This window comes from Manacus candei, unplaced genomic scaffold (genome assembly GCF_025592945.1).
Source record: "Manacus candei isolate 608988 ecotype Guabito, Panama unplaced genomic scaffold, ASM2559294v1 h1tg000002l, whole genome shotgun sequence".
In the NCBI taxonomy this organism is placed as follows: domain Eukaryota; kingdom Metazoa; phylum Chordata; class Aves; order Passeriformes; family Pipridae; genus Manacus; species Manacus candei.
The window spans coordinates 1,588,863-1,614,802 of NW_026138050.1; the positions used below are offsets into that span (position 1 = coordinate 1,588,863).

At 50.5% G+C, this 25,940-nt stretch overlaps 1 protein-coding gene across 1 annotated transcript; it reads left to right on the forward strand.

Moving 5' to 3' along the window:
- Positions 1–664: 664 nt before the first annotated feature.
- MSLN (mesothelin) lies at positions 665–25,352 on the forward strand. Its single transcript, XM_051777795.1, has 33 exons — positions 665–891; positions 5,357–5,727; positions 6,074–6,279; positions 7,019–7,215; positions 7,307–7,505; positions 7,786–7,871; positions 9,236–9,276; positions 9,659–9,680; positions 9,791–9,818; positions 10,663–10,747; positions 11,961–12,122; positions 12,319–12,521; positions 12,722–12,813; positions 13,454–13,584; positions 14,137–14,258; positions 14,653–14,824; positions 15,119–15,334; positions 15,641–15,811; positions 16,869–17,015; positions 17,143–17,192; positions 17,669–17,789; positions 18,033–18,118; positions 18,925–19,054; positions 19,156–19,346; positions 20,062–20,152; positions 20,622–20,733; positions 21,127–21,329; positions 21,692–21,838; positions 22,088–22,221; positions 22,882–23,009; positions 23,543–23,637; positions 24,260–24,449; positions 24,837–25,352. The coding sequence occupies exons 6-33, from the start codon at positions 7,829–7,831 to the stop codon at positions 24,929–24,931; spliced, it is 3,408 nt and encodes a 1,135-aa protein (XP_051633755.1). The 5' UTR covers positions 665–891; positions 5,357–5,727; positions 6,074–6,279; positions 7,019–7,215; positions 7,307–7,505; positions 7,786–7,828; the 3' UTR covers positions 24,932–25,352.
- Positions 25,353–25,940: the final 588 nt, after the last annotated feature.

A 25,940-nucleotide genomic window follows, 5' to 3' on the forward strand; every position in this document is an offset into this window, starting at 1 on the left:
TCAGCTGAGACAGGGATCAAACCACAAGCTGGGCATCATCAGGATCATCCAGTCCAGCTCCTGCCTCGCACAGGACACCCCAACAGCCCCATCCTGTGCCTGGACCATGTTTGGTCTCCATCAGACACAGCCTTGGAGCAGTGAGGGCTTAAAGGGTCAAACCTCCCTGTTCTGACCCTACAAATAGGTCACAGGGAGGGGTTAAAGGGTCAAACCTGACCCTACAAACAGGTCAGGAGGCTGAGCTGGAGCAACTCCTGCAGGTGCTCGGCTCAAGGTGCTAAGTGGGCACTCAGGGGGAGGATTTAGGGCTGGCAGCCTGGGGAGTTTGGGGAGAGTGAGAGATGGGGTTTAGAGAGACAGGCTGGAGGTTAAGTCTGGCTTTCCAGTTCGTGAGCTGGATCTCTGACTTCCATAACTGAGCTTTGTCTTCTCCCCTCCTTCTTTCCTAGGGCTGTGCATGTCCTGTCGCCCTTTACCGGTGACTCTGCACACACAGGTGTATCTCTGTATTTATATATTTATGTATCTATATGTTTCTATATTTCTGTCTGGAGGAGAGGGTGGGTTGAATGGCTCTGTCTCATCACCAGGTGTCAGCCTTGCTGCGAGAAGCACCCGAGAACACACAGAGTCTCTCAGCAGGGTCTGACCTGGGAACACACAGAGTCTCTCAGCAGGGTCTGACTCGCAGGGCATCACTTTCCTGAAGTTCCACGAGCCAGAACTTCTTGGGAATGAGGAATCCTGTCACCTCTCGCTGTGTTTTGGGCGCTTCAGCGTGTGGCAGAGCCGTCCAGGTGCTGCTGATCGTCCCAAAAGAGCCAGGAGGAGCTGGAGCATCTCTGGGTGCCCACAACACCTCCCCTTTCCTGCCTGGCCCTCTGGAAGGTGAGTGTGTGCTTTGGGAGGAGCCAAGTGTTGCTGGAAACATCAGGATAAATCAAACGCTCCATCACTGCTTTTTTAGCATTAGAAAGCAGGGATTACTTTACTCACAGTGCCAGGTGCACGTGGGGTCTGTCCCTCAAAAACGCAACATCCACTTTCCAAACTTTTCACTGATCAATTTATGTTCACTGGCTATAAATTACAAAATTCTCTTCATTAATTACTATTCTATCTTCTATTGGTTATTGCTTTCTCCCTCCTCGTGCTAATTAGCCCTTGTTTTCAGTGTTTTTGTTATCTTTTTTTTCTCAAATAGATGGAATTTCAGTGCAAATGCTGAGCTGTCTGGGTTAGTTTCTTTTTTATCTCTGGTTTCTGCCACGTGTCCTTGTGGGCTATAAATCCTGCATTCCTGGTGCCCAGTTCTCAGCAATATTTCTCTCCCCCAGGCTTTGAAGCACATCAAGGCTGGTTTAGCAAAATTTCAAGTTTCAGTGATTTTGCTGAACTGGGTTCATGAAAAACCTTGCTCCAATGGGAAATTACACCGGCTAATTAAAACAATTAATTAGGAAATTTATATAATTTCCAGCACGAGGACATGGCACAGCAGGTCACATCAGTAGCCCCATTCCTGGATTTTTAATCCTGTGGGATTAAACTCGTGGTGCAGCCAGAGCTGATGGTTGAGGGCCCCCTATCGATGTGATAATGAGGTTCTTCCTGAGCAGCCTTTCGAGGCTGGGCTGGTTTTCCAGGAGCATTTGGCAGCTCTGAGCCTCCTCCTGATGAAAACTGGTCTCCCAGTAACGTGGGTGACCTCCAAACTGGTCCTGTTGCTCCTCCTGGCCGCTGGTGTGGCTGGAGCTTGTCCAAGGGGCCTCATTCCTGCCCTGCTGGGTGGCCAAACGGGTTGGGCTGGGCATTGCTGGGCACCCTCCTGCTCTCTGGAGCAGCTGCTTGGTCACCAAACCCTGGTGAGGGAGGAACATCAGACGTCAGAGAATCACCTTTCCTTTTTTAGCTTGTTTGCATTTCTAGTTCAGGACATGATTTAAGTGTTACATGTCGGTGTTTTTTGACTTTGTGCAATGCAAAGGTCACAGAGGAGGTTGCAGAGGACAGGGGGAGGCAGTAACCAACCAAAATCCCTTGTGCAAACCTCCAGGAAAGGTGCAACGTGGTGGGTGGGTTTTACTTCCAGCTATAAACTGATATTTGATGCTATTTGGCCTTTTTGTCCTGTCTCCATTGTCCCTGGAACACTTCCTTTAGCTGGGGAGTGTTGTGTGGCCAGAGAGGGGTTTGCTCTGGGGTTACTCCAACAGGGATAAACCAGGCTGGGTTTCAGTGCTGAGGTGAGTGGGGGTTTGGTGGCAGGAAGGTCTCTGACACCCTTGGCTTTCCTCTCCCCTCCTCTGCAGCTTAGAACTACCCTTGTTAGCACTGGCAGGTGAGGATGGAATCACAGAATCATTAAGGTTCAAAAAGACCTCTGAGAGTCCAACCATCCCCCAGCACTGCCAAGGCCACCACTAACCCCTGTCCCCAAGTGCCACATCCACATGGCTTTTAAATCTCTCCAGGACTGTGACTCCACCTCTGCCCTGGGCAGCTGTGCCAGGGCTGGACAATGTTTTCTGGGATGAAATTTTCATTAATATCCAACCTAAACCTCCCCTGGGGCAACTTGAGGCTGTTCCCTCTTGTTCTGTCCCTCGTTCCCTGGGCCAGACGGTCTTGCATGAGCTGTAAAACACAAACCCTCAGTGTCAGCCTCTGCTGACCCCTCTGGCATTTGGAGGTGTGGGCTCAGGAGCAACCTGAAGCCAAAAATGTTTCTTTTCCCATATTCCCTGCTCGTACCTGAACCCTTGGGCAAACAGGGTGCGACAAGCTGCTTATTGAACCAAATATTGCCTTGTTTATCAAACTGTCTTGGTGACATTTACCAGGCAGTCACATTTACCAAACAGCACAGTCACAGAGCTGCTGGCACCTGGGCACTGGCACATATTTTCACAGATCTATGCCAAGATAAGGATGAGTGGGTTTGGAACGGGCCCAAGCACCCCAGTTCCCCGTTCCTGACAAGGCTCCTCTTCCCAGCACTGCCCACAGCAGGATGTTCAGCCCCAGTGGTGGGTTTTACCCGCAGGACGAGGCTTCCCAAGAATGCAGCTTCTGCTTTCAAACAGAACCTTTCAGGCTGCCAGCACAGGATGTTGCCCCAGGCAAAGTGCTTGTTGGACTGATCCACCCTTAAGCCGGTGATGAGCACCTGGAGAGCTCTCCTGGCTTTCTCCTCTGGGGTTCTGCAGTTGGTGACAGGGTTTGGTGCAGAGCAGCACAATCTGCTCTGCTGTGACCACAGGGCAGTGCTGGGTGGGTCCCTGCCACTCAAATCTCTTCTCATGTGGGCAGTCTTTAGCAGAGTATCCTGGTTTGGAGAGATAAGGGGAGGAGAATTTTCACACAGACTCTCAGTTACTGGGGCTCTTCCTTCGTATGCCAAGTCCCATCACACCTGAGATCTGTGGCAGAGGGACAGGAACAGCTGAGTGCAGGTGCTGGACTATCATAACAAGCTCATTGTTGTGGGCTTGGAGCTGCTTATACCTTAAACCACAGGTTTTGCATCGCTGGTGTCCCTTTATCCCTTCTGTCAGCTCTGGACCCCACCCAGCTCAGCTGACTGGGCAGCAAACCTGCTCCTGCTCACCAAAGAAAGGAGCTTTGCTCCAGGCTGGGACTTGACCTTCACAGCTCTTTCTCCTTCTGGTTCTGCCTCCAGCCTGCTTTGGAGAACCCTCTCCAGGCTGCTCTTGTGTCCCCTGGTCCGAGGGGTTGGACAGTGCAGCTGGGTCATGTTGTGCTTCTCCTGGACTCTCCAAGGTCGTTTACTTTGGGCATTTTGATGTGTCTACGTAGGAGATCCATTGTGGGATGCACTCACGTTGTGAAGGGATTTAGTGGGATGGACATGATACAAAGAATTAATTCAGTTTCCCTTTTACCCCTGAATGTCTCTAAATCCTCTTTTTATACCTGGGCCATGTTGTCCCAGCAGGGCCCTCAGAGACTCTTTCTTCAAGAAACAACTAATGAAGAAACAGAAAAATAATTTCAAGTTTTTGAAAGAAAATTTGTGCTTCCAGGAGCCTCCTTTGCCTCTGTTCCATGAGGACAATTGGATTTTCTTTGAGCCTTCAGTGTGACTTGGTATAATTTCCACAGCACCTGTAATGTTTTAATCTTTTATCTGCTATTTTTCCTCCCTTACTTTGTGCTCTGTTATTGCTGTTTTTAAACCTCTCCAGATTCTGGGTCATGTTTGGGGGCAGTGAAAGGAGAGCACTGGTGAGGTGTCTGGGCCCTGCAAGGTCCCAGAGGAACTGGCTGTGGTCTGACTGGCTTCGGGAAAAGCCTGAGCCTTGCAGGACACGAGGCTGCTCTCCTGAGGGGAGACCTGGCTTTGCTGGGAGAGCACAAAGCCCCTTTGTGCTGGGTGAATGCCACAGGGCAGAGCTCAGCTGGGGCCAGCAGGGCGTGTGCCCTGCCTGCTGGAGATGGGACTGAGGAGGATTTATTTCCTCTGGTCACACCTGGCTCAGCACAGCAGGAGCAGCAATTGTGCAGTGTGGTGTGACTGGAGGACACTCGAGACACACTTGGGGCTGCTCATGCCCAGCCAGGCTGGGTGGGAAGGCTCTGACTCACTTTGCCACGGGACAAACCACGTCCCAGGGCTGTCCCACTCACTGCAGGTTCCGTGGCCCCCCTTCCCACCCCACCCTGGGGGGTGTTGGTGATCCTGGGACAGAGCTGGGCTTCAGTTCAGGGAACAAGGAGGTTGTAGAGGAAGGGGAGGCAGAAAGGGGTCTCCTGTGTGATTGTGTTGAGCTGAAGGTGACTGTTGTCACAGGTGAGCTCCAAAATCTCCCTCACAGACCTACCAAGGGCAGCCTGGGCACAGCCACAGAGCAGGGTGTGGGCTTGGACACCTCTCCCAGCTCTGTGCTCCCTGGGCAAGAGCAGATCTCCAGTTGTCTCCCACTGAGAGCAGGTTTTACCAACATTCCTGCTCTGTGTTCCCGTTTTCCTGCAGCTGAGAAGCCCCAGATCCGGGACCTGAAGGGTCCTACAGGGAAGCTGGAGAGGGACTCTTTGTCAGGAACTGTGCTGGCAGGACAAGGGGGAATGGGTACAAATTGAAAGAGGGGAAATTCAGGTTGGATATTCAGAAGGAATCCTTCCCTGTGAGGGTGGGGAGGCCCTGGCACAGGTTGCCCAGAGAAGCTGTGGCTGCCCCATCCCTGCAAGTGTCCAAGGCCGGGTTGGACAGGGCTTGGAGCAACCTGGGCTAGTGGGAGGTGTCCCTGCCCGTGGCAGGGGATGGCACTGGATGATCTCCAAGGTCCATTCCAACCCCTTAACACTCTATGATTCCATGATCTGGCTGCAGGTGGCAGAACCTTTTGCTGCTCTCCTGGTTGACTCTTCCATGGACCCACACTTTGTCCAGCAGCTCCACAGCACCTTTCCCACCCGACCCTCTGTCATGGATGACCCTCTTCCAATGCTGATGCCAAAGGTGCAGGACACTGAGAGCTTTGGTGTTTGAAAGCTGATGGAAGGATCCCCCCCCCCAGCTCCAGGACACCTCCTTGGGAATCCTGGAGGCTCCTTGCTTTGAACTCTGAGTCTGTGAATTGGTCCAGTCACAGGATGGTTTGTGTTGGTGAAAGCACTTTCACACGCTGTGAGTCACACAGGCTGCATTCAGGGCTTGCTGCTGCACCAGTTCCAAAATAGCTGATGGACACGTGAAGTGGGGTGAGAGGACTGGGAGTGTGGAGGGAGCCAGGTTTGGGTGGGTGGGGATGGTGAGTCAACACTGGCACAAACACGAGCTGTAGGTGGGCATGATGGGGCAAGTCTGAGCCTGGCACAGGACTGCTCCTGCAAACCATCAATAAAGTGACCAAGCACAGATTTTTTTCAAATCCGAGGTGTAAAATTACCCCACTGTGCCCAGAGAGATTCAAAGGTACTCTGGGTTTCTCAGTAACCTGAGGGATCAGATCCAAAGATCAGCAGAAAGAAGCCTGAAGTGGGGGGAATCTAATTTAATATCCATCCCTTGTTAGACTCTGCAGCAGCTCTCATTTTATTCCTGCAGATTGTGTTTGCCAAGTCTGTTTTGCTGAAGTGTTGATGGGCTGAGAGCTTGAGGAGAGCACAGGATCACTCAAAACCAGGAGATCCCTCTGACTGCTGCTCCACAGGCCTGGGAGATCCTGGGGAACATCCCCAGGTGGGATTTGGATGAAGGAGCAGGGCAAAGTCACTCCTCAGCTCCTATATAAAGACCCCTTCAAACTAAAGGTGAGCTCTTTAATAGCACCAACATTACTTAGTTTTTAAAACAGAGCAGCCTGCAGGAGCTGGAAAGGCCCTGAAGTTCCATCCCGGGATTTGCAGCAAGGAAATGAAAGTTTGAGGAGGGAAAGGCGGATTCTGGTGACAGGGAGACAGGGATCTCTGGATTATGATTCTGGAGCCATTGGATAATGGCATTCCTGCTCAGGGGGCTCCTTGATGTTTGTTCATGAGGAGCTGGAGCCCACGGGGCACTTGGGTGCAGGTCCTGGGCACCTTGGCATGAGCCCAGTGTGCCACGGCCCCCCGAGCCCCTCAGCAAGGAAAGGTTCCTCAAGGAATTGGGGCAGCTGGTTGTGCCCTGGGTTTGCCTGTGCCAGTCCCAGCCTTGCCCTGTTGGATTTTGGGTTCAGCCCCCCCAGCTGCTCTCCCTGAGTGGGGAGCTCTGTGCCTGAGGGACTGACCCGGCTCAGCCTGGGGCAGCTCCCCCAGTCCAGCAGCCCTAGGATCTGGAATCTCAGGATCACAGAATATCCTGAGCTGGAAGGGATCATCCAGTCCAACTCCTGTCCCTCCTGGGACACCCCAACAATCCCACCCTGTCCCTGAGAGCGTTGTCCAAACCCTCCTGGAGCTCTGGCAGCCTTGGGGCTGTGCCCACTGCCCTGGGGAGCCTGGGCAGTGCCCAACCACCCTCTGGGGGAAGAACCTTTTCCTGAGATCCATCTCAACCTCCCTGACACAGCTTCATCCCATTCCACACCCTGACTGGCCAGCAGAGCAACTTCTATGTGTTTCTCTTTGGGACAACTGGAGGAAGCAGAAATTTTCCAGAAGTTTCAACCATTTCAAGCTCCACAAAAGCAAAATCTCCTGATTGCAAAGATTCCCTTGGTAACTGGAGGAAGGTGGTCCTGGAGGAGCTCTGTCCCAGGAGCACAGGTTCAGTTTTGTTCACGTCCCATGCAGAGCAGGGGGGGGAATTCACCTCTTCAGGGCTCTCATCCCGCCTCTGCTGCATCCTGTTTCCCAGGAATGACAGGCATTAACAAACAGCACCCAGTGACTTGTGCTACGAAACATTTGTGTTCTCAAGAGCTGAGAGGTGTGTCCAGGGCTCCAAATCCATCCTGCAGTGGGAGATGCAGGTCTGAGGAGCCAGGGACACACCCCAGTTTGCTCAGTGAAAAGGAGCCTGCTATGACCATGCCCTGCACTCCAGGAGATCCCAGGTGAGTGTCCGGGGGCTGGGCCACCTCTCCCCCTCTGCCACAGGGAACCCGGCTCAAGACATGGATAAAATGACCTGGATTAACTAACTCCAAACTCTCCACTGGCTTTCCCAGGCAGAGCAGACCCTCAGTAGTTCTTTGTGTGCTTTGGGTCTGATTTGTATTTTGTGGAGGGTGTTGGTGTGTCTAAATTTGCATGTGAGATGTCACCTTTTAACTTCCCTCCTCTGAGTTTGGTTTTGCAATTTATTTGATTTTTTTTTTTTTTGGCTGAAATAAGGTGATTCCTCACACTTGTGGGTGTTCTGAAGACCTTTCCAGAAATGCCTCCTTTACTTCCAGGGCTGGGATTTCTCCTTCTGCTTGGTGAGTAGGACCATGGAGTGGAGGGTGTTCCAGGAGGATATTCCATACCAGAGATAATCCTCAGAGGGGAGAATTGTGCTGAAAGACCATTGAATGTTGCTTTGGTGGCTGCTCTAAACCCTCAGCTTTTAGTTATTCTTGTTTGTTTTTGGATCTGGGAAGTGAAGTATTTTAGGCTTGGTAATAAACAGTGTGGAAAGGCACAACTGGAATTGATTCTCCTCCTGTGATTTCAGAGCTGTCTGCTCCCTGCTCCTGTTGTTGGAGTATCCAGGTGTCTCTGGGAATGCACTTAAGGAATAATCAGAGCTGAATCTGATTAACTGTTAATAGAATCAGAGAATCCTGGAATGGTTTGGGTGGGAAGGGACTTTAAGGATCACCCAGTTCTACCCTCTGCTATGGACAGGGACACCTTCCACAAGCCCAGGTTGCTCCAGCCTGGCCTTGGACACTTCCAGGGATGGGGCAGCCACAGCTTCTCTGTGGATTATGGCATTCCATTGTGTGTTACAAGCTCCATGGAATTGCCACAGCCTGGGTTCCTGTGCCCTGGCAAGCCCAGGAGTGAAGGCAGAGTTGGGAAGGGCATTGCTGGCACAGGGGGGGATTTGTGTCTCAGGGGGTTCATGACACAAGATGAGCCTGTGGCCTTGGTGGGAATGTTGTGAGATGAAGAATTTATTGCCATACATGAGGATTTTTGGGATATTGGTTGGGATATTGGCTCCTCTGTGATATTGCCCTTCCTCCTCTTCCTCCTCCCTGTGTGGGTGTTTCTGATGCTCTCTCAGGTCAGTGGGATGATTTGCATAATTACACATATTCATAAAAGCTTTCCAAGTGGGGGCCAAAATGATGGATGTTCCCAAGGCCCCATCCTGGGGGGAGCAGGAAGGGATTGTCAGGTGGAAACAGCCCAACTTTGTCCACTGGCAGGGAAGAATGGAATCAGGGCAGGGAAGAATGGCATCAGGGCCAGTGGATCCCTGGGCTGATCCCTGGCTGTGGGGCACAAGGGATGCAAGGCAAGGAAGTCCTGGAGAGAAGGACTGTCCCCAGAGGGTTGGTTTTTCCCCTTTCCCTGCCTTTTCCTCTTTGGGGATAGAGATGCAAGACATCCCTCATGTTGTCTAAGACACAACCAGACTGGCCTGGGTGGGTACAGGAGGATCTTGTGTCTGTTCACCCCTCAGAGGTGACAGCAGGAATGAAAATATGTGAAATACTGGGTCAAAAGTGAGAAATAAAATACTGCAGGGAGTTGAGGGATGGTCAGGGTTGGTTGACTCAGACAGGGGCTGGGCTGTGGGAATGAGCCTTATCCTGGATTTGCTCTAAAATCACTGCATGTTGTCTTCCAGGGTGGCAAGGAACTGCTGGAGCTTCTGCTGGGACATACCTGGTAAGGCAGATTTTTATGTTTAAAATATCATAGAGTCCCAGAATGGTTGGGGTTGGAGGGACCTTAAAGCTCATCCATCCACTAGACCCACCCTGCTCAAATCATCAGACAGTCCATCCCATTGGGCCTCGCACCTGAGGGCTGGGAGTGCTCCCAAACCTGGGACTTTCCAGCTGTTGGAGGCACAGAGCCAGTAAAACATGGGAATTTTGCAGATGGTAAAATGGGAACACTCTGGATGTGGGCATTGGAGTGTGTTCAGGGCACACCCCAGTCCAAATGGTTGCAGCTCACCCGTTTGTCTGTGCAATGATCACAATTCCAGGTTAACATCACAATTCCATGATAACATCCCCTCTTCTCTCCCTGTCTCCCTGTGCAGTGCTCCAGCTCCGCTGTCAATGGTGAGTTTCTTCCCAAGTGACCTCCAGAAAGAACATTCCCACACGGTTCTGTGTTCGTATTCCTCTCACAATTCCTTTGTCTCTGTTTTTCTCTCTTTTTTGGGGATCAGAGTCTGCCCTGTGTGCCTCAGTGGAAAGGTATGTGACCCACCAGCAGACTGTCTTGGCAGCATTTCCCTTGGGAGTGATCCTGGTTTCTTGGGGAAGCAGGATCCCTCTGAAACCAGGGGTAGGACCTTTCTCCCCCCACAGTGCCAGGGTTACTCGTGGGCAGGGAGGGCTGTAGTTGCACTTGTTTAAACAGTGAAGGGAAAATACCTTCCTGGGGTTTTGTGTCTGTACAGGACAAAGAAAGGCAGGGCAAGTCCCTGGAGTGTGAGCCAAGAGCCTTGGCACTGGTGCTGAGCTTATCTTGGCTCCTGGTGGGGCTTAAGGCTCAAACAGCTCTGCTTCAGGCTTACATTGAACTTGACTTACACCTGAGGGTCAACAATTCATCTCTGCCCAGTCCCTGCTTCCAGATGGTGGCAGCAGCTCATTCTCATCCCGTGTGGGTTTGTTCTGCTGTGTTTGCTGCCAGGGGTGGTTGGTGTGGCTGCCTGGCACTGCTCCTGCTCTGGGATGGGAACAGGGAATGGCTGTCCCTGCAGAGGGGGGGACAGGGAATGGCTGTCCCTGCAGAGGGGGGGACAGGGAATGGCTGTCCCTGCTGGGGGGGGACAGGCAGGGAGTAAACCCTGGTGCTCAGGGGGGTTCAGATGCCTTTCACTGACTCTCTGGGCTTGGCAGGTGTGCCCTTGGCTGTGTTTGCAGCTCTAGGGCTGCGGGGGTGCCAGTGCCCTGCTGGTTCTGCTCCCAGCTCCCCTCCAGTCCTGCCCCCATCCAGTTCTTCCCCATCTCCTCATCCAGTCCTGCCCCAGTTCCCCCCATCCTGCCTCAGCTCCTGGCACAGCTGGCCCAGTGATGTCTTTTTTCCCCCCAGTGCCAGCCAGGAGAAGTTTCTGGAAGCAGCCCGTGGCCAAAGCTCCCCGTGCAGCCTCTCGTTTGCTCAATATGCCTGTGCACAGGTAATGGCAGTGCCCTGCTGCCCCTGGTGCTGGGGTTGTTTTCCTTGGGAATTCTGTCCCTTAGAACAGTCCCAGGCTTGGCTGGGAGTGGAGCAGCCAAAGCCTTGCCCAGGTTTCCCTCCCAGGACGGAGAGAAAATCTGGGATCAAACACACAGGGAGCACCCAGAGCACTGAGCTGTGGCTGTGTCACCTCCCACGTGGGGCTAAACCACCCCAGAGCCCTCTCTGGGCTGGCTGTGGAAGTGGGGATTCCCTTTTCCAAACCTCTCAGATGAGAAAGTGGGACAAAGAAGTTTTCCAAAAGAAACTGGCTCTTAAAAACTGGCATCACAGCACTGAAACAGTCACCCTGGTCCATTGGGGTAAATCCCAACAAAGGGTGGGAAAAGCACAACTGAAAGTGGGAAAAACACAATTAAAAGTGTGGAAAAGATCATCTGGAACATTCCAGGTTTACTTTCTTTCCTGCTTTTGTCATCGTTGCTGTGCTGCCAGAAATTGCAATTGAATTGACAATGATTTGTGTTTGTCCATAAATATTTCTAATAAAGAGATGACATTTCTCCAAATATTTTGGTGGGGGTTTAGGTTTGTTCTTTTCCATCTGTTTGTTTGGCTTTTTTTTACTGAAGAAGGTTTGGGAAGGAGAAATTTCCCTATGGATGTTTACACTTTGATCAAATGGCAATATTTGGGCTTTTTTTTTTTTTTTTTTTCTATGGGAAACCATTTGAATAAAGCTGTTAAGGCCACCCTCTACTTGGGGGAAGCACAGAGTAGGTACCAGAAGGATCCAGCATTTGGAACTGGGTGAGCTTGGACTCGCTCCAAGTCAGTGTGGGTTGGATTTTCTTCTGACTCCTCTGTCCATGGGTTTGATCATCTCACAGTGCTGAGTCGTGGAGTTCTGGAATGGGTTTGGGTTGGAAGGACCTTAAAGCCCATCCAGTCCCACCCCCTGCCATGGGCAGGGACACCTTCCACTGGCCCAGGTTACTCCAAGCCCCGTCCAACCTGGCCTTGGACACTTCCAGGGATGGGGCAGCCACAGCTTCTCTGGGCAACCTGTGCCAGGGCCTCCCCACCCTCACAGGGGAGAATTTCTTCCCAAATGCACACATGAGCCACCTGAAGGTCATTCCAGACAGCAGCACCTCTAAACATGACCCACCTTTTATCACATTTATTTGCATTTTCCTTTTCTCTTTCAGAGAACTTGGCTCCAGGACCTCCAGGATGATTTTCTCATATCCTTGTATTCTTGCCTTGCCTCCAAACCTGCCACTGCTGTGGATCCAGAATACTCTGTTCTGTTCTTTTCCAAATATGATGCTGAGAAGCTTTTGGCCTCCCTGATCACGTTCAGCCAGCAGGTGGGTACCACAGAGCCAACTCTTTGCTCACCACTGGAAGGATTTGGTTAAAATTACCTTAGTTTTTACCTTATCTTAAAAAAAGCATAATTTCAACCAACAGATTTTGCTCATAATGTTCAGATTCACGTGGATTTATGTTGATGTTTGATTATTCACTGGAATTCCTGTGTTTCTCCTCACCTCTTGCTCTCAGTTTTCCCACGTGCCTCTGTCTCTGGAGTGGAGCCTGATCTTCATCAATGGGCTGTGGGAGAAGATGCTGCAGGTGCCAGACATTGAGAGCCCTCCTGTTCTGTCTCAGTGGGTCCATGGGGGACTTCAGCCCTTCCTGGAGGAGCCCAAGGTCTTTGGTTGCCTCCATGGCAAAAATGTGTCCTGTGAGACCTTTCAGCTGCTGTAAGTGCTCCTGTCCCTGATGGCCCCGTGTGACCAGGGCAGTGTCACAGCACTGGGGCTGTGGGGAGGGGAAACCACATTGGGAGCTTTGATAAAGCTTTTTGATTGATAAAATCAGTCCTCAGTAACAGCCTTCCTGTGAGAACCCAGCCCTGACTGCATCAGTGTCTGAGATGTCTGCCTTCCTTGTCCATCTGTAGAGTGGCTGCCCTGGATGGACTATACCCTGAGCTTCCAGAGGGAGAGCAGAGGAATCTTTACAGTGGGATCAAATATTATCTCACCCAGAATGGTAAATGGCTTGATTTTCTCTAAGAAACCACAGATACTTTAAGCCCCCAGTGTGGGCTCTGCCATGGGCTCAGCTCTGTTACAGGGCTGAGGCTTCCCAGGGCTTTTTGTGAATCTCCAATAGGAACAGGCTGGGACTGGGACAGTGATAAGTGCTTTCAGGAATCATTTCCCTGCCTGAAGGCTTTATTAATCCAGGACTTTTATAAATCAGCACAGTCTGACTTGTATTCCTTGTGAATGGCATTTCCTGCTTTTGCTGGGACAGAACAGGGCAGGGGTTGGTTCTGAGAGCTGAAGAACTGAGCTCAGGAAGGGACCCAGGGAGGACACCCCTGGCCTAGGCAGTAACTTAACATGCCCAAATTTAATGGCCTGCAAAAACCTCCTGGCAGATTTGTGGGGAGGAAGAAAGAGGCAGGTGCTGAAAAGTTTGGAGGGCTGTGAAAGAATGAGGCATCTGTCCTGTCCCACGAGCACTTGGAGTCTGAACATGAGGATTTGAGTGGAATGTGTGACCAGAGGCACTAAGGGAGCTCTGCTGAGTCCTCTGATGGACTGAAGGCTGTTTCATGCTCAGAATCTCCCAAATCCACCCATTTCCTGATTTGGTGTCTGTTTTTCTACCTGTCTGACTGCAGAATCCAACCAGAAATGCTACAGTGAAGCCATTCCAGGCCTGAATTCCACTGCTTGGTTTAAAAACTACCTTGGATCCTTTATGGAGGATGCCACAGTTGAGGACCTGCAGCTTTTTGCTGATGAACCAACTGTAAGTGCAGCCTCCTGGTGCTGAGGAACCTCCAGTGGGCAAAACATGCCTGGGAGGGTCATAATCCTGCCCTGGGCAAAATTAGAATCCCAGAATGGTTTGGGTTGCAAGGACCTTAGAGCTCATCCCATTCCACCCCCTGCCATGGGCAGGGACACCTTTCACTAGCCCAGGGTGCTCCAGGCCCTGTCCAACCTGGCCTTGAATTTCCTGGAGATGCTGCTGGTTGGAATATTTCTCTTGTTTATTTGTGCTGAACAGTCACTTCAGTTATGTTCCCCCCCATGGTGATCTCTTGTGATGAGAGGCACTTGCACAGAAGTTGGTTTCATGTGGGTAATTTTGCACAAAACAAACTGGAGTCAGTAAGAGGAACAACCCCAAACTTGATCAAGGTCCCAGTGTGTTACTTGAAAACAAAAATTAAACTTCCTCACAACACTAAAATCAGGTGAAAAAACACATATTGCTTGAAGTGAGGTTGGTTCAAATTGTCAGGATTAAAGCATCCATCTAAATTATTTTCCCTTTTTTTTTCTTTTTCACCCTCAGCTTCAAAAATTTGCCAGGGATCCAGTCAATATGGAGATGATCAGCAACCTCACCTTGCTCCGGGAGACAGCCCTGTACTACACCTTCCTGCTGACCTCTGCTCCTGCTTTTCCACTGTCAAGGTACAGGATCTGACAGGATCTGATCTCCCACATCATGGGAAATCAGATCCAGCAGCACCCAGTTGTGGTGCTGTGATTTAGCAAGATTTTGGGTGGTGGTTCTGATGGCTGCTTCCATTAAACCTTTAAAGCATTTTTCTCTTCCTCCAATGATTCCATTGCCCTCGCTCTTGGGGAGGGCCAGATCCCAAGTTCTAAACCTTGGGAAATGATCTCCATGCAGTGTCCTTGCAGGGTTTGTCAGGACACAGCAGTGCTTTCTGAACGGGAGCACCATCAGTTAAAATGAGGCAGGGGAAAGGTGCCCCAGAAAGGAGCATCCTCTGGAAAAAGGGGATGACAGAGCCCCTGTCTCTGGGAATTGCAGCCTCTCCCCCTTGTGTCCCCCCTGCAGCCTCCCAGACAGGTTTCTTTGCTCCCTGAGCCCCTCGGCAGTGACCAACCTGAGCAGGGACGACGCGCTGAGCTTGGCCCAGAGGATCGGGGAGAGCTGCCCCTGGAACCCGGCACGCAGAGGGATTCCTGGAGAGAGAGCTCCCTCCTCCCTGCCGGCTCAGGAGCTGCAGGTAACACATCCCCTGCCCGGCCCCGGGGCTTCATTCACCTGCACAAACCTGGCAGGGCTGAGGGTCAGCTCCTGTGCCTCCTCTGCCACCTCCTCCAGGGCAGTTTGCTTATTTTGTCCTGGTGTCTGGCTGGGGTTTCATCATCTCACAATTTCGGTGGGTGGAGATGGTCCATCAACAGCCTTCAGCATAAAGATTGGAGGCAGAAGTGCAGTGATTTAAGGCATCCAAAGGCTGGAGGTTCCCCTCACTGCTCCCCTGACTCTCCTTTCTGTCCCCGTGGGACCTTTGCAGGTCACATCCTCCCTGCTGAGGAAGGTTGAGGATTTCTCTCCCGAAATCCTGTGTGCTCTGGGCCAGGCTGCAGTGGGACTGTCTGTGTCCAGCATCCAGAACAGCATCAGTGATCAGGACCTTGAAGCAGCTCTTCCTGCCCTGGGGGAAGTTCGTGGCTGGAGTGCTGAGCAGTCCAGTGCTATTGTGGACAAACTGCTCCACTCTGGCTATCAGGTACCAGGATCAGGGCCACAAATTCAGGAGGAATTTCTCCATGGAAAGGGTGGTCAAGCATTGGAAGGGGCTGCCCAGGGAGGTGGTGGAGTCCCCATCCCTGGAGGTGTCCAAGGAAGGACTGGCCGTGGCACTGAGTGCTCTGGGCTGGGGGACAAGGTGGGGATGGGGCACAGGGGGGACTCCAGGTGATCCTGGAGGTCTTTTCTAACCTCAGTGATTCTGGGATTCTGTGAGGTGCAGCTCACACCTGGTGCTGCCAGCAGGTGATGTCTGGCCCTCATGTCCTTGTGCATTCCCTTGCAGCTCCGGGATGGGCAGAGCCTGGCACAGCTGGGCAGTTTGGTGGGAGGCCTCAACAGCAGCACGGTCTGGAGTCTGTCCCCAGAGGTGCTCCTGGAGGCCATCAAGGTGCCTGAGTTTGCCCAGCAAATGGAGCCCCTTCCCCCTGCTCTGAAAAGGACCTTTGTGGAAAAGGTGACGTGGTTTTTCCTCTTCAGGTGTCACAAATGAGCAAAGCTCCAGGGAGTCCCAACTGGGAGCACTGCTTACCTGGGGCCAGGTGGGACACACCCCTGCCCCCCTGGCAGCATTCCATGGGGGTGTCACTGCCAAACAGGATCAAATCCCTGTCACTCTGCCTGTGATGTCCTGGGCCACCAGCCAGGGTGTCCTGCTGAGCCTCTTGGGGATGAGGGCACAAGAGACTTGTTTTATGGGATGGTCCCAGCAACTCCTCCCCAGTGACTTGAAAAGATGCTCTCAGGGAAAGAATGTAAAGGGAGCAGAATTCATTAAAACTGTACTTGATCTTGGAGGTCTTTTCCAACCTAAATGATTCTATGATTCTAATACTGACATCGTTTGGAGTAAGACTGTGTGAGAAGTGAAGGTGACTTCAAAAGTCCCTTTTTAGGGTTGACTGATCCCTCAGCAATTCACTATTTCATTCCTTCATGTGACTGTGTAGGATTTGGACACCTCTTTGCCTGTTTTCTTGCTGTATTTTGAGCCTTCCAGTTGTACATGTAGTTTTTAAGTTTGTTTTCCATCCTCCTCCTGGTAGGAAAGACTCTGATTTGTGTTTGGGACCAGAGGCTCTGCCTCTGCTTCCCTGTTCTGGAGCAGCTCCATTATTGGAAGGAATGTTGTTAGGGAAATGTTAGATGTTATAAGGGCTATAATGTCTCACCCACCACAGGATCTGCAACGTTCCTTCAGCATCCTGGGACACTGTGTCAGCAGAGAGGGAAGAGATGTCCCTCCTTCATGGCCTGTCCAATATTTTTAGGGCACAAAGCCAGGAGGTGGGCAGCTGATAGGAGACAGAATTGTTCCCATTCATCAGGACCCCAGGAATTACCTCCAAGCAGCTCTTCTAGTTTGACAGAATGTGTCAAATATTTCAGGGAATATTTCAGTGTTAGGCCTCTGTGAACTGCCCAGATGCTCAGCAGGGGAACTGGTCTGGCTTTCCCAGTTCTCTTTTAACCACAGTGTGTGTTTGATATGTTTTGTTGGGTTATTTTTAAAGATTTCCTCCAGTGTTGCCCACCCTGCTGACCTGGTGAAACACATCCCTGATGCTCTGGCCAGTTACATCCCCAAATCCTTGCTTGTTTTTGGGGAAGAGAAGCCCAGTGTTCAGGATCTCAACAGTAAGCCGTGGACCCCAGAGCAGGTACTGGGGGGCTGTGTCCCCTCACCCCTCCCTGGACTTGCAGAGCCTCGAGTCTGCTCTGCAAATCTGCCCAAAAATAGAGATGTTTCTGCTGGAAAACCTTTGACCCTCTGGCTTTGCTCCCCAGGCTGCCATGTTTTTCAGTGATGTGGTAAAGGCAGAGCCTGACTTCAGCAGGTACCAATTTCCTTCTCTCCTTCCCTTTTCCATGTTTGTTTTGATGGCAATTTCCATGTTTCCATGGGGGCTTGTGGCACATCCACTGTATTGAATCCGTAGGAACAGATGGGGATATAATGCAAACCCAAACACAGACATGGAGCATTGGGATTTCCCGGGGTCTCAGCTGCAAAATGTAACCATGAGCCACAATTTCTTTCTAAAGTTATGCCTCTGGCTCAGGCTGCACCTGGAATCTTGCTCCAGATGGCCCCTGTGGAAGGCATTTCTAACCAGGGAATGTACCAGCCTTCCACAGTGCAATTCCAGGGATTCATTAATGGGGCTGATGTGGCTTTTGTCATATCTCAGATGAAAAATTATGAAAAGTTATTTATAGCTGGAAAAGCCATGGAGTCAGCATCAGTGTCCTGCTCTGAACTCACCTCCCCTGAAGTCCTTGCCCTTCTGATTTCCCTCCTGTCCATGTCCAGGCTCTCCCAGTCTGTGCTCCAAGGTTTCACCTGTGCAGCTGCCAAAGATGTTGAAGCAGGAAGATTTCGGGAGCTGGCCAAAGTCATGAGGAGCAAGAAAGTCAGGCTGGGAGAAGACCAGGTAGTTCCCTTGTTTCCAAGTGCCATGTTTGATGTTGTCCTGAAGGTACAATGAGGATTGTTCAACTCTCTGAGCTTAAGGGACTAGAACAGGGATGTGTCAGGGGAGGTTTAGGTTGGATGTCAGGAAAAGGTTCATCCCTATTTTCTTTCTTTGGAACAGGATAAAATCTTGCTTTTGTTTTATTTTTTCTTATGTTCCATGCTGGTTCTTTCTCTGATTCCATCTCTGGTGTCCTCCCAGCTGAGTTGCTTACTGAGGATGGTGACACTGCATGGGATTCCCGAGGATTTGGACAGTTATCCTAAAGACCTGTTGCTGTTTTTAAGGTAACTGTGATACAGTTTTCATGTGGTTGCCTTAGTGGGAAATAGAGGGACTGCTTTTTAACCAGGATGGTTTGATTAGTTTGATTTATATTTCAGACTTTTCAGGCCTTCTTATGGAGAATCAAAAATCGGATTGCAGAAAGCTGAAGGAGGGCAGGGTTAGATGGGATATTGGGAAGAAATTCCCTCCTGTGAGGGTGGGGAGGCCCTGGCACAGGTTGCCCAGAGAAACTGTGACTGCCCCATCCCTGGAAGGCCAGGTTGGACAGCCTGGGCTAGTGGAAGGTGTCCCTGCCCATTGCAGGGGGGGGACTGGATGGGCTTTAAGGTCCCTTCCAACCCAAACCATTCCAGGATTCTATGAAAGCTTTCAAAAGGGTTTTAAGGTCTTTTCAGATTCAACCATCCAGCATATTAATATAAACACCTTGAAGTAATTTCTGGCTATGAAACCACATGGATATATCCGGATATGAAACCAGTATCAAATCTTAGCACTGTCAGGCCTCCCTGAATGTGCTTCTTCCTCCCAACAGCAAAGAAAACAGGCACTGGAGTGGATTTCCTTGTCCCAGTATCTTCCCACTGTGCTTCTGTATCCATATCTGGAACAGTTTTAGGCTGTGTCCCAAAATAGATTCTTTAAGGTGAACATTAATTTGGGAAGAACACGGACTAGGATTTTTCAGAGAACAACTGCAGGGAGTTTAGTCTGCAGATGTGGAAGATGTTTAGTTGAGCACCCTCAAACCTGACCAGCTGCTCCACATCATTCCCTAGAATTCATGGAGTGTTTGTCTTTCCAGTCCTTCAGACTATGCAGCCACTGGAAGCTGCAGCCAATACTTCAATAACATCGGGGAAGCAAATCTTGATGTTCTGCCAAGAGAGTCCCCTCAGAGGAAACAACTTCTCCTGGAGGCTCTGGCATGTCTGGTACGTGGGCAGGGACAGGTCTGCAGGAGGGTTGGGGTCCAGGAATGCCCCTCCCCTGTGCCAGCCAGGCCTGGACATGCCTCTGTCTTGTGTTATTCCAGAAAATCCCTGGCACACAAATAAATGAGGAAGATGCTGAGATCCTGGGCCGCCTGGTCTGTGACCTGGGGGGGGAATACATCAGGAATTCGGGGGGGATTTTGCTGAAGGACCTAAGCCAGTGTGAATCTTTCCTGCCTGACCAAGAAGAGGCCATTAGGGATGTCATCAGCAGTGGGAACACCACATTTGGGTATGAAATGTTCTCTGGATGTCAATAAACACTTCCCTTAATCAAACCTAATTTTCTGTTAAGACCTGAGTGAGCTCCAGCCAAAAAGCCTGATCCAAAACCCAAATAATTTATTGCTTTTGAGCCTTTTACTTTAATTTATTTGAACTTCTTTCAGCTGAAAGGCTTGGGTGAAATTCTACTGAAAAATAAGTTTGTTGCTTCTGTGTCTCTCTTGCTCTGGTTATAAAAGCTTTTCCTATGGTCTATTTTTCATTAACCAAACTTCTCTGACTGTCCTGGTGAACACAGGTGAGTTCAAGCTGTTTGTCAGCCCCAGACTTTCAGGAAACATTCTGCTTCTACCTGCTTGATAAATCCCTGGCTGATTTCAACAGAGGGAGACAAATATTTCCCTCCCTCTTATCAGGTGCCCTGAAATCTTGGCACTGAGTTGGGTGATATGAGCAATAGAAATTCTTTGGGTTTCATGCCTGTGAAAAGCAGGTATCAGTTAAATGCCATTTGCCCTGATTCATGTCACTGTCACCTGTCCTGCCCTGCTGGAAGGAAGTTTGGTGTAACAGGAAGGGATCAAGGTGTTTTAGGATTTGAGTCTTGTGCTTTCTTGACATCAGGTGTTACAGGGACATAATCCTGGCAGCTTTTAAGGTGTTGGGGTTTTTTTTGTTCTGCTCTTCCTTGAAAGCTGATCCCATCTTGTTTTTGTCTGCAGGCCTCCTGCAGCCTGGTCAGCCTTCACCCTGAGGGACCTCTCGGGGCTCATCCCTGTGTTTGATCACAAGATCTTGCGGGAGATCCCCAAGGTGGGTTTTCAGACAGGGGTGGGGAATTTGGGAAGCACTCCTGGCTCTTGGAGTGTGGGAAGAATATGCTGGGGGTTGTTCAGCCGTGTGCTTTTCAGTAGTTTCCTCTTTTAAAAGAGGTCTGGTGCCAAAGGGGATGATGGTCTGGGAGAAGTGAGGGCTGATGGAGTTGACAGCCCGGAACTGCAGATCCAGCTCTCTGTCAACCCCTTCCTGTCACTGTGGGGAGAGCACCAGAGAGGGAAAACAGCAGTAAAATACACACAGTACCTTGTGAGGAGATAAAATCACTCGGGGGGGGGGGGTGGGATATGTGGAGTGCAAGCTTTAAAAATTTGCCTTTTTCGCTCACCAAGGAGGGATCTGCAGGTGTGCTGCCCAGGGCACCTCGACAGGGACTTTTAAGGGTGTTGTGCTGGAGGTGCCCCCAGGGCTGCACCATCCCCCTGATGGAACGTTTTCCTTGCAGAATTCTCTGACCCTTTGGCTGAAGAACTTTGCCCGGGATTCCCCCCTGTCCAGGGAGGAGCTGGCCACCGTCGTGGGGGAGCTCCTGCCCACCCGGCACAGGAGGGCCGATGGTATGGGAGCTCCCTGGGGCCAGAAGGGCAGCATTCCCACCGGGATCAGGGTTGTCCTAATGTTGTGGGTGTCCCTAAATGGGTATGGAGCACTTGGGGGCAGATCACCCATGAGGAGGGTGGGACCCTGTTTGCACACCTGTCCATCCCCAGCAAGGGGGCATCTCCATGAAGAACTTCTCCATGGAAAGGGTGGTCAGGCATTGGAAGGGGCTGCCCAGGGAGGTTTGGAGTCCCCATCCCTGGAGGTGTCCAAGGAAGGACTGGCTGTGGCACTGAGTGCTCTGGGCTGGGGGACAAGGTGGGGATGGGGCACAGGGGGGACCCCATGGGCTGGGAGAGCTTTTCCAACCTTAATGATTCTTGGATTCAAGCTGGAGTTGATTGCTCCAGCAGGTTGTAGCATGGAGATAACGGAGGAGATGCTGAGCACTGACCTGATGCCCGCCTACTACTACAACCCTGAGGAGTTCCGGGCCTGCCTCAGGAACATGTCCCTGGAGAACCAGGTCTTCCTGGAGAACCACCTCTCCCAGGTCCTCAGCTACCCCTTCAGTGTGGAGCAACTGCAAGTGCTGAAGGACTACCTGGATGAGGTAATGCCAGCCCAAAGAATGGCAAATGTCACTTGCAGATGAGATTGCTCAGGGACTTGTCCAGTTAAACTTAGTACCTCCAAGGACTGGGGCTCCATCATCTCTTGGGGCTCCTCTCCCAGTGTTTGACCACTTCACTGTGAGAATATCTATTTCTTAATATCTAACCAGAGTTTTCTTTGCTTGTTGGGCCTTGGCCTTCACTGTGCACCCCTGAGAGGAACGTGGCTCCACCCTCCCTACCATCTCCTATTAAATAGCTGAAGGCAGCAATAAAATCCTCACCTAATCTTCTCTTCTTCAGACTAAAAAACCAGGTCCCTCAGCCCCACTTTGTAGCAATAACAGTGGTGTTTCCACAGAGGTATCCTGATGGTTATCCTGAAAGCCTCCTCTCCAAGCTGGGTCCCCTCACCTCTCTCATCACCCCTGAGGAAATTTCCACATGGAAGATGAACTCAGCTGATGCCCTGGCTGCCTTCCTGAAAAGTCAGCCCCCAGATCTCCTGGTAGGGACTTGGCTTTGCTTTCCTACTGATGTTTCCTTCCTGGTTTGGGAGCTGCTGGTTTAGGATTAGGGCTTGAAGATGGTTGAACCATCCTTGGTCCCCCGGGGTTGGGTGGCCCATCCTTGAGGGCCAAACGGGCAGAGTTGAAATGATCCCAGTTTGTTTTTGCAATAATTGCATGTTCTCCTTTGGGGGGTGAAAGCACGAATCCTGATTCGATCCCATTAATCAAATTAAACGTGTTTGCAGGCCTCAGCAGTGATCAAACGTTATGTTGAGCTGGGCAATGCCCTGAATGCCACTGCCCTGGATGCCATCGGGACCAGATACGTGTGCCTGCTGAACACCACGGAGCTGCAAGCCATAGAGTCCAGCAGCCTCAAGTGAGTCACAAATTGGGATGTTCTTGGCTTCTTGGAAAAGCACTTTCCCATCAACAAGTGCAATTTCTTTTTTTTTCTTCTCTGCTCAGTGGAAAGAAATTTAGGAAGGAACTCAGTACCTGCTCTCTGTCCAGGTTTAAAACCTACTGGTCTCTGTCCTGCCAGGAAGGGCTCAGATTTGCAGTTAAACTCTCTTTATGGTAACTCAAAAGATAATTAATTAATTTTGTAGAATCACTGAATCGTTAAGTTTGGAAAAGTCCTTTAAGATCATCAAGTCCAACCATCAACCAGCACCACCACGTTCACCACTAAACCATGTCCTCCAGTGCCACACCTGTGCCACTTTCTTGAACGTTTCCAGTTTAAATTCCTTTGAAAGACTGGTAAATGAAATTAATTAATTACAGCTTTGCAAACACAGAAACTTACTGTTCACCATCAGAACTTTCCTAACTTTGAAGACAAATCCTTCTGAGCAGGAAACTGAGCCATTATTTCCCCCTCTCAGCTTCTCTCCACACATCTTCTGTCTGCTGGGAAGAGGGGGTCACCTGTGCTGTGCAGAGAATCCCAGAGATACACTCAGGAGAGGTGAAAATTTATGCAGGTTGAGGATAATAAAAGCTTTTTTCACCCTAAATCTTTGTTTTTCTGCAGACTGGTGTCTCTGAATCCTTCAGCCTGTTCACAACAGACCAAAGACCTCTTGTATGAGAAAGCCAAAGAAGCTTTCTATCCCCAGCACGTCTTTCCTGCTTACTATCAACTGATTTTACCTTATCTGGGTATGTAAAAACCAGTATGTTATGGGGGAAGAGGGGCCTCAGCCACGAGCTGAATGGGTATCAAAATCCATCACAGTTTTGGGAATTTTCAAAGCCACGTTGTTCAAAGTTTACCTTTCCAACCTGTAGGTGGCATAAAATACTGTTGAAAGATTCTGTACCTGACTTGAAGTTGCCCAAATCAATTGTCAGACTATCACAGGGAAAATCAGACTCTCTCCCAGCCCTTTTCCATGGCACAAACCAGATTTCTTTTTCCCTCTTAAGCTAAGAATTTATTCCCAGCCTGAGCAAACTCTTCCCACCCCTCTGTCTGTCATCTGGTATTGCCACAGGTTGGTTTAATTCCCAACACAGCAGTAAGTCCCAGCAAAAAAGGAGTAGCATCCACATATTTTGCAGCTGGGACTCTGGTAGGAGCCCCATTCCTAATAAATTTTGGAGCCATCATTGTAGCTCCAGCTTGTGCAGATACAAGCACAGCTCACTTGGGGGCTTCCATGCTCTGATCTTCTTCTTCTCTTTGGTCCCAGAGGGGGCTCCTGGTGAAGATCTCAAGGCTCTGAGCCAGGCCAACGTGAACATGAACATGAGCACTTTTGTGAGTTTAAGAAGAGATGCTTTGATGGTGAGTTGGAGTTGGACCTTGGAATTGTTGGATTCCTGGTGTTTGTGTTTTGCTGAGTAGTTGGGTTTGGTTGCCTTGTCCACGGATGGAAATCAGGAGTCATTCCATCAAACCCAGAATGATGCTGGACTGGTAGAAAGTGGAGAACTGGCCTGAAGCTTCTTAAAAAGTCTCATTTGGAGTCCTAGATGGAAGCTGAGTCAGCTGAGTTCCTCCAGAGCAGGCTCATAGCACTGGTGACAGGAGCAGGGGACAAGTGTCCACTAGACCATGGTCACAGCTGTGTGACAGATCTTCTCACCAGACTCTTGGCAGTAATGCCATCAATTTTGGGAGAAATCCCAGTGATTTGGGCAGGGACTGGGGCCCCCAGTTGAGTTAGGAGACTTGTCATCAGAGGACAACAGAAATAGCCTTTGAGGAACCACCGTGTTCATCCCCAACCCTGAGGGAAGATTGTCCTGAGGGGAACCATGGCAGGAATTTGTCTTCCTTGCTCTTCCCACTTCTGCCAACAGGAACCTCACCATTTCCTTGGCCAGAGGTGTCATTTTCTTGGCCAGATGTATAATTTCCATTCCTACATTTCCACCCCTAACTCCTGCTCTGGGATTCCTCCTAGAGCCTGACACCCCGTGAGGTTCAGGGCTTGCTGGGGATCAACCTCCCAGACCTGGCCAAGTGGCAGTACAGGTCTCCTGTCCGGGAGTGGATCCGGGTACAACAACAATCCCAGCTGGACCAGCTGCACATCGGGCTCACGGGGGGAACACAGGAAGGCTACATCAACCTCGTCACTCCCAAATTCCCAGGTGAGTGTTTTCAGGACCTCTGAGGGCTGGGTTGGGTTTTAAATACTTGTTTTGGGGTTACAACATGGAGAAAAACTGGGGCAGCAAGTTCAGCTCTGCTGAGGAGCCTGAAGCCCTGTAATCCCACTGGGAGCTTCCTCACTGGCTGAGTGAGTGCTTCCAGGGCCTCCTCCCCTGTGGTGTGCTGGATTTGGGCTCAGAATCATGGAATCACAGAATGGTTTGGGTAGGAAGGGACCTTCTAGTTCCAAACCCCCAAACTTGACTCGGTGGGGCTGTGAGAAAAGCCAAGGTAATCCCTGGGTGGGGCATGAGGAGATGTTTTCCCCACGGAGGAGCAGCTCAGTCGCTGGTTCCTTTGCACTAATGCCCCTCTTTGTCCTCCAGCACCATCCTCAGCCCCTCTGGGTGCCATGGCCATGGCACTGCACCTCCTGCCTGCCCTGCTCCTCACTTTCCTCATGATGTCCATCCTGTCCTGACCATCTTCTCTCCAGAGGAAGCAAGACCAGGGGTTGGTTCCATCCTGTGACCTGCTCTGAGGCCTGTGGGCACCTCCAGTCTGGGGCTGAGGGGTGCCCAGAGCACCAGGCAACTGGGATCAGCCCAGGAATCACTTCTAGGTACTTTTGTCTTTCAAATCACTCGGAAAAACCCAGTTGTGCCTGAAGAGAAGATTCCAGACTCTTCAGAGCAGGACCTTTGCCTTTGGCAGAGCCCAAGTCCAGGTCAGCCCCAACCATAACACTGCAACCCAAACCACGTGCATGTTTTACTGGGGGGTTTAAGGTTAAAAATGACATTTCCCAGAGCCTGATCTCGTGACACTGCCAAGACCTCAGAGTGGAAGGGAAGTTTGCTGGCTGATTGTAAATAAATCATGGAAATAAGTAAAAAAATGCTAAAGCAAAGTTGCTGTTGTCTGCTCTTCCTTCAGGCTGCCAAAATCGAGTGGGCAGAGCCCCCAGACCTGCCTGTTACTTTTCCTTGGTGTTGATTATTCAACACTTAAGAGCTGAGGGTGTTCGCAGCTTCCTCAGGGGGAGGGTAAAAAACTTTATAGGTTTTAAACAATTTGTTCCCCCACTTATTGGGAATTTCTGTCCAAAAAATGCCTCAGTACAACCTGTATCCAGCCCCTGACAATCCCCTTTCCCCCAGGGAGGAGAGCCTGGAGGAGAAAGAGGGATATAGATGTATAGATATATAAAATAATCTTTGCTGTCATTGCTTTACAGAATGAGAGCAGGAGAGCCTGGTCTGCCCTTCAGTGCAGACTTTAGATCTAAGCTAAAATAGTACAATACTAAGCACTAAACACCTCAAAGATTAGGAAAACACTAGTTGATTGATGGTTTATTGTATAGCATTGCACCAGTAATCAAGATAAATTATCTTCAGTGAATCATCCCATGAGAGTCTTCGTGGAGTTTGAACAGATCTGGATCAAAAAGCAGTTCATGAAATGAGTAAATGCAATTTTGGGGATCT

Coding starts and splice junctions, on each gene's coding strand:
- MSLN (XM_051777795.1), top strand. CDS start 7,829: ATGCCTCCTTTACTTCCAGGGCTGGGATTTCTCCTTCTGCTTG. Junction 17,790..18,032: donor TCAGGCTGGGAGAAGACCAG/GTAGTTCCCTTG, acceptor GTGTCCTCCCAG/CTGAGTTGCTTACTGAGGAT. Junction 23,638..24,259: donor TAAGAAGAGATGCTTTGATG/GTGAGTTGGAGT, acceptor GATTCCTCCTAG/AGCCTGACACCCCGTGAGGT.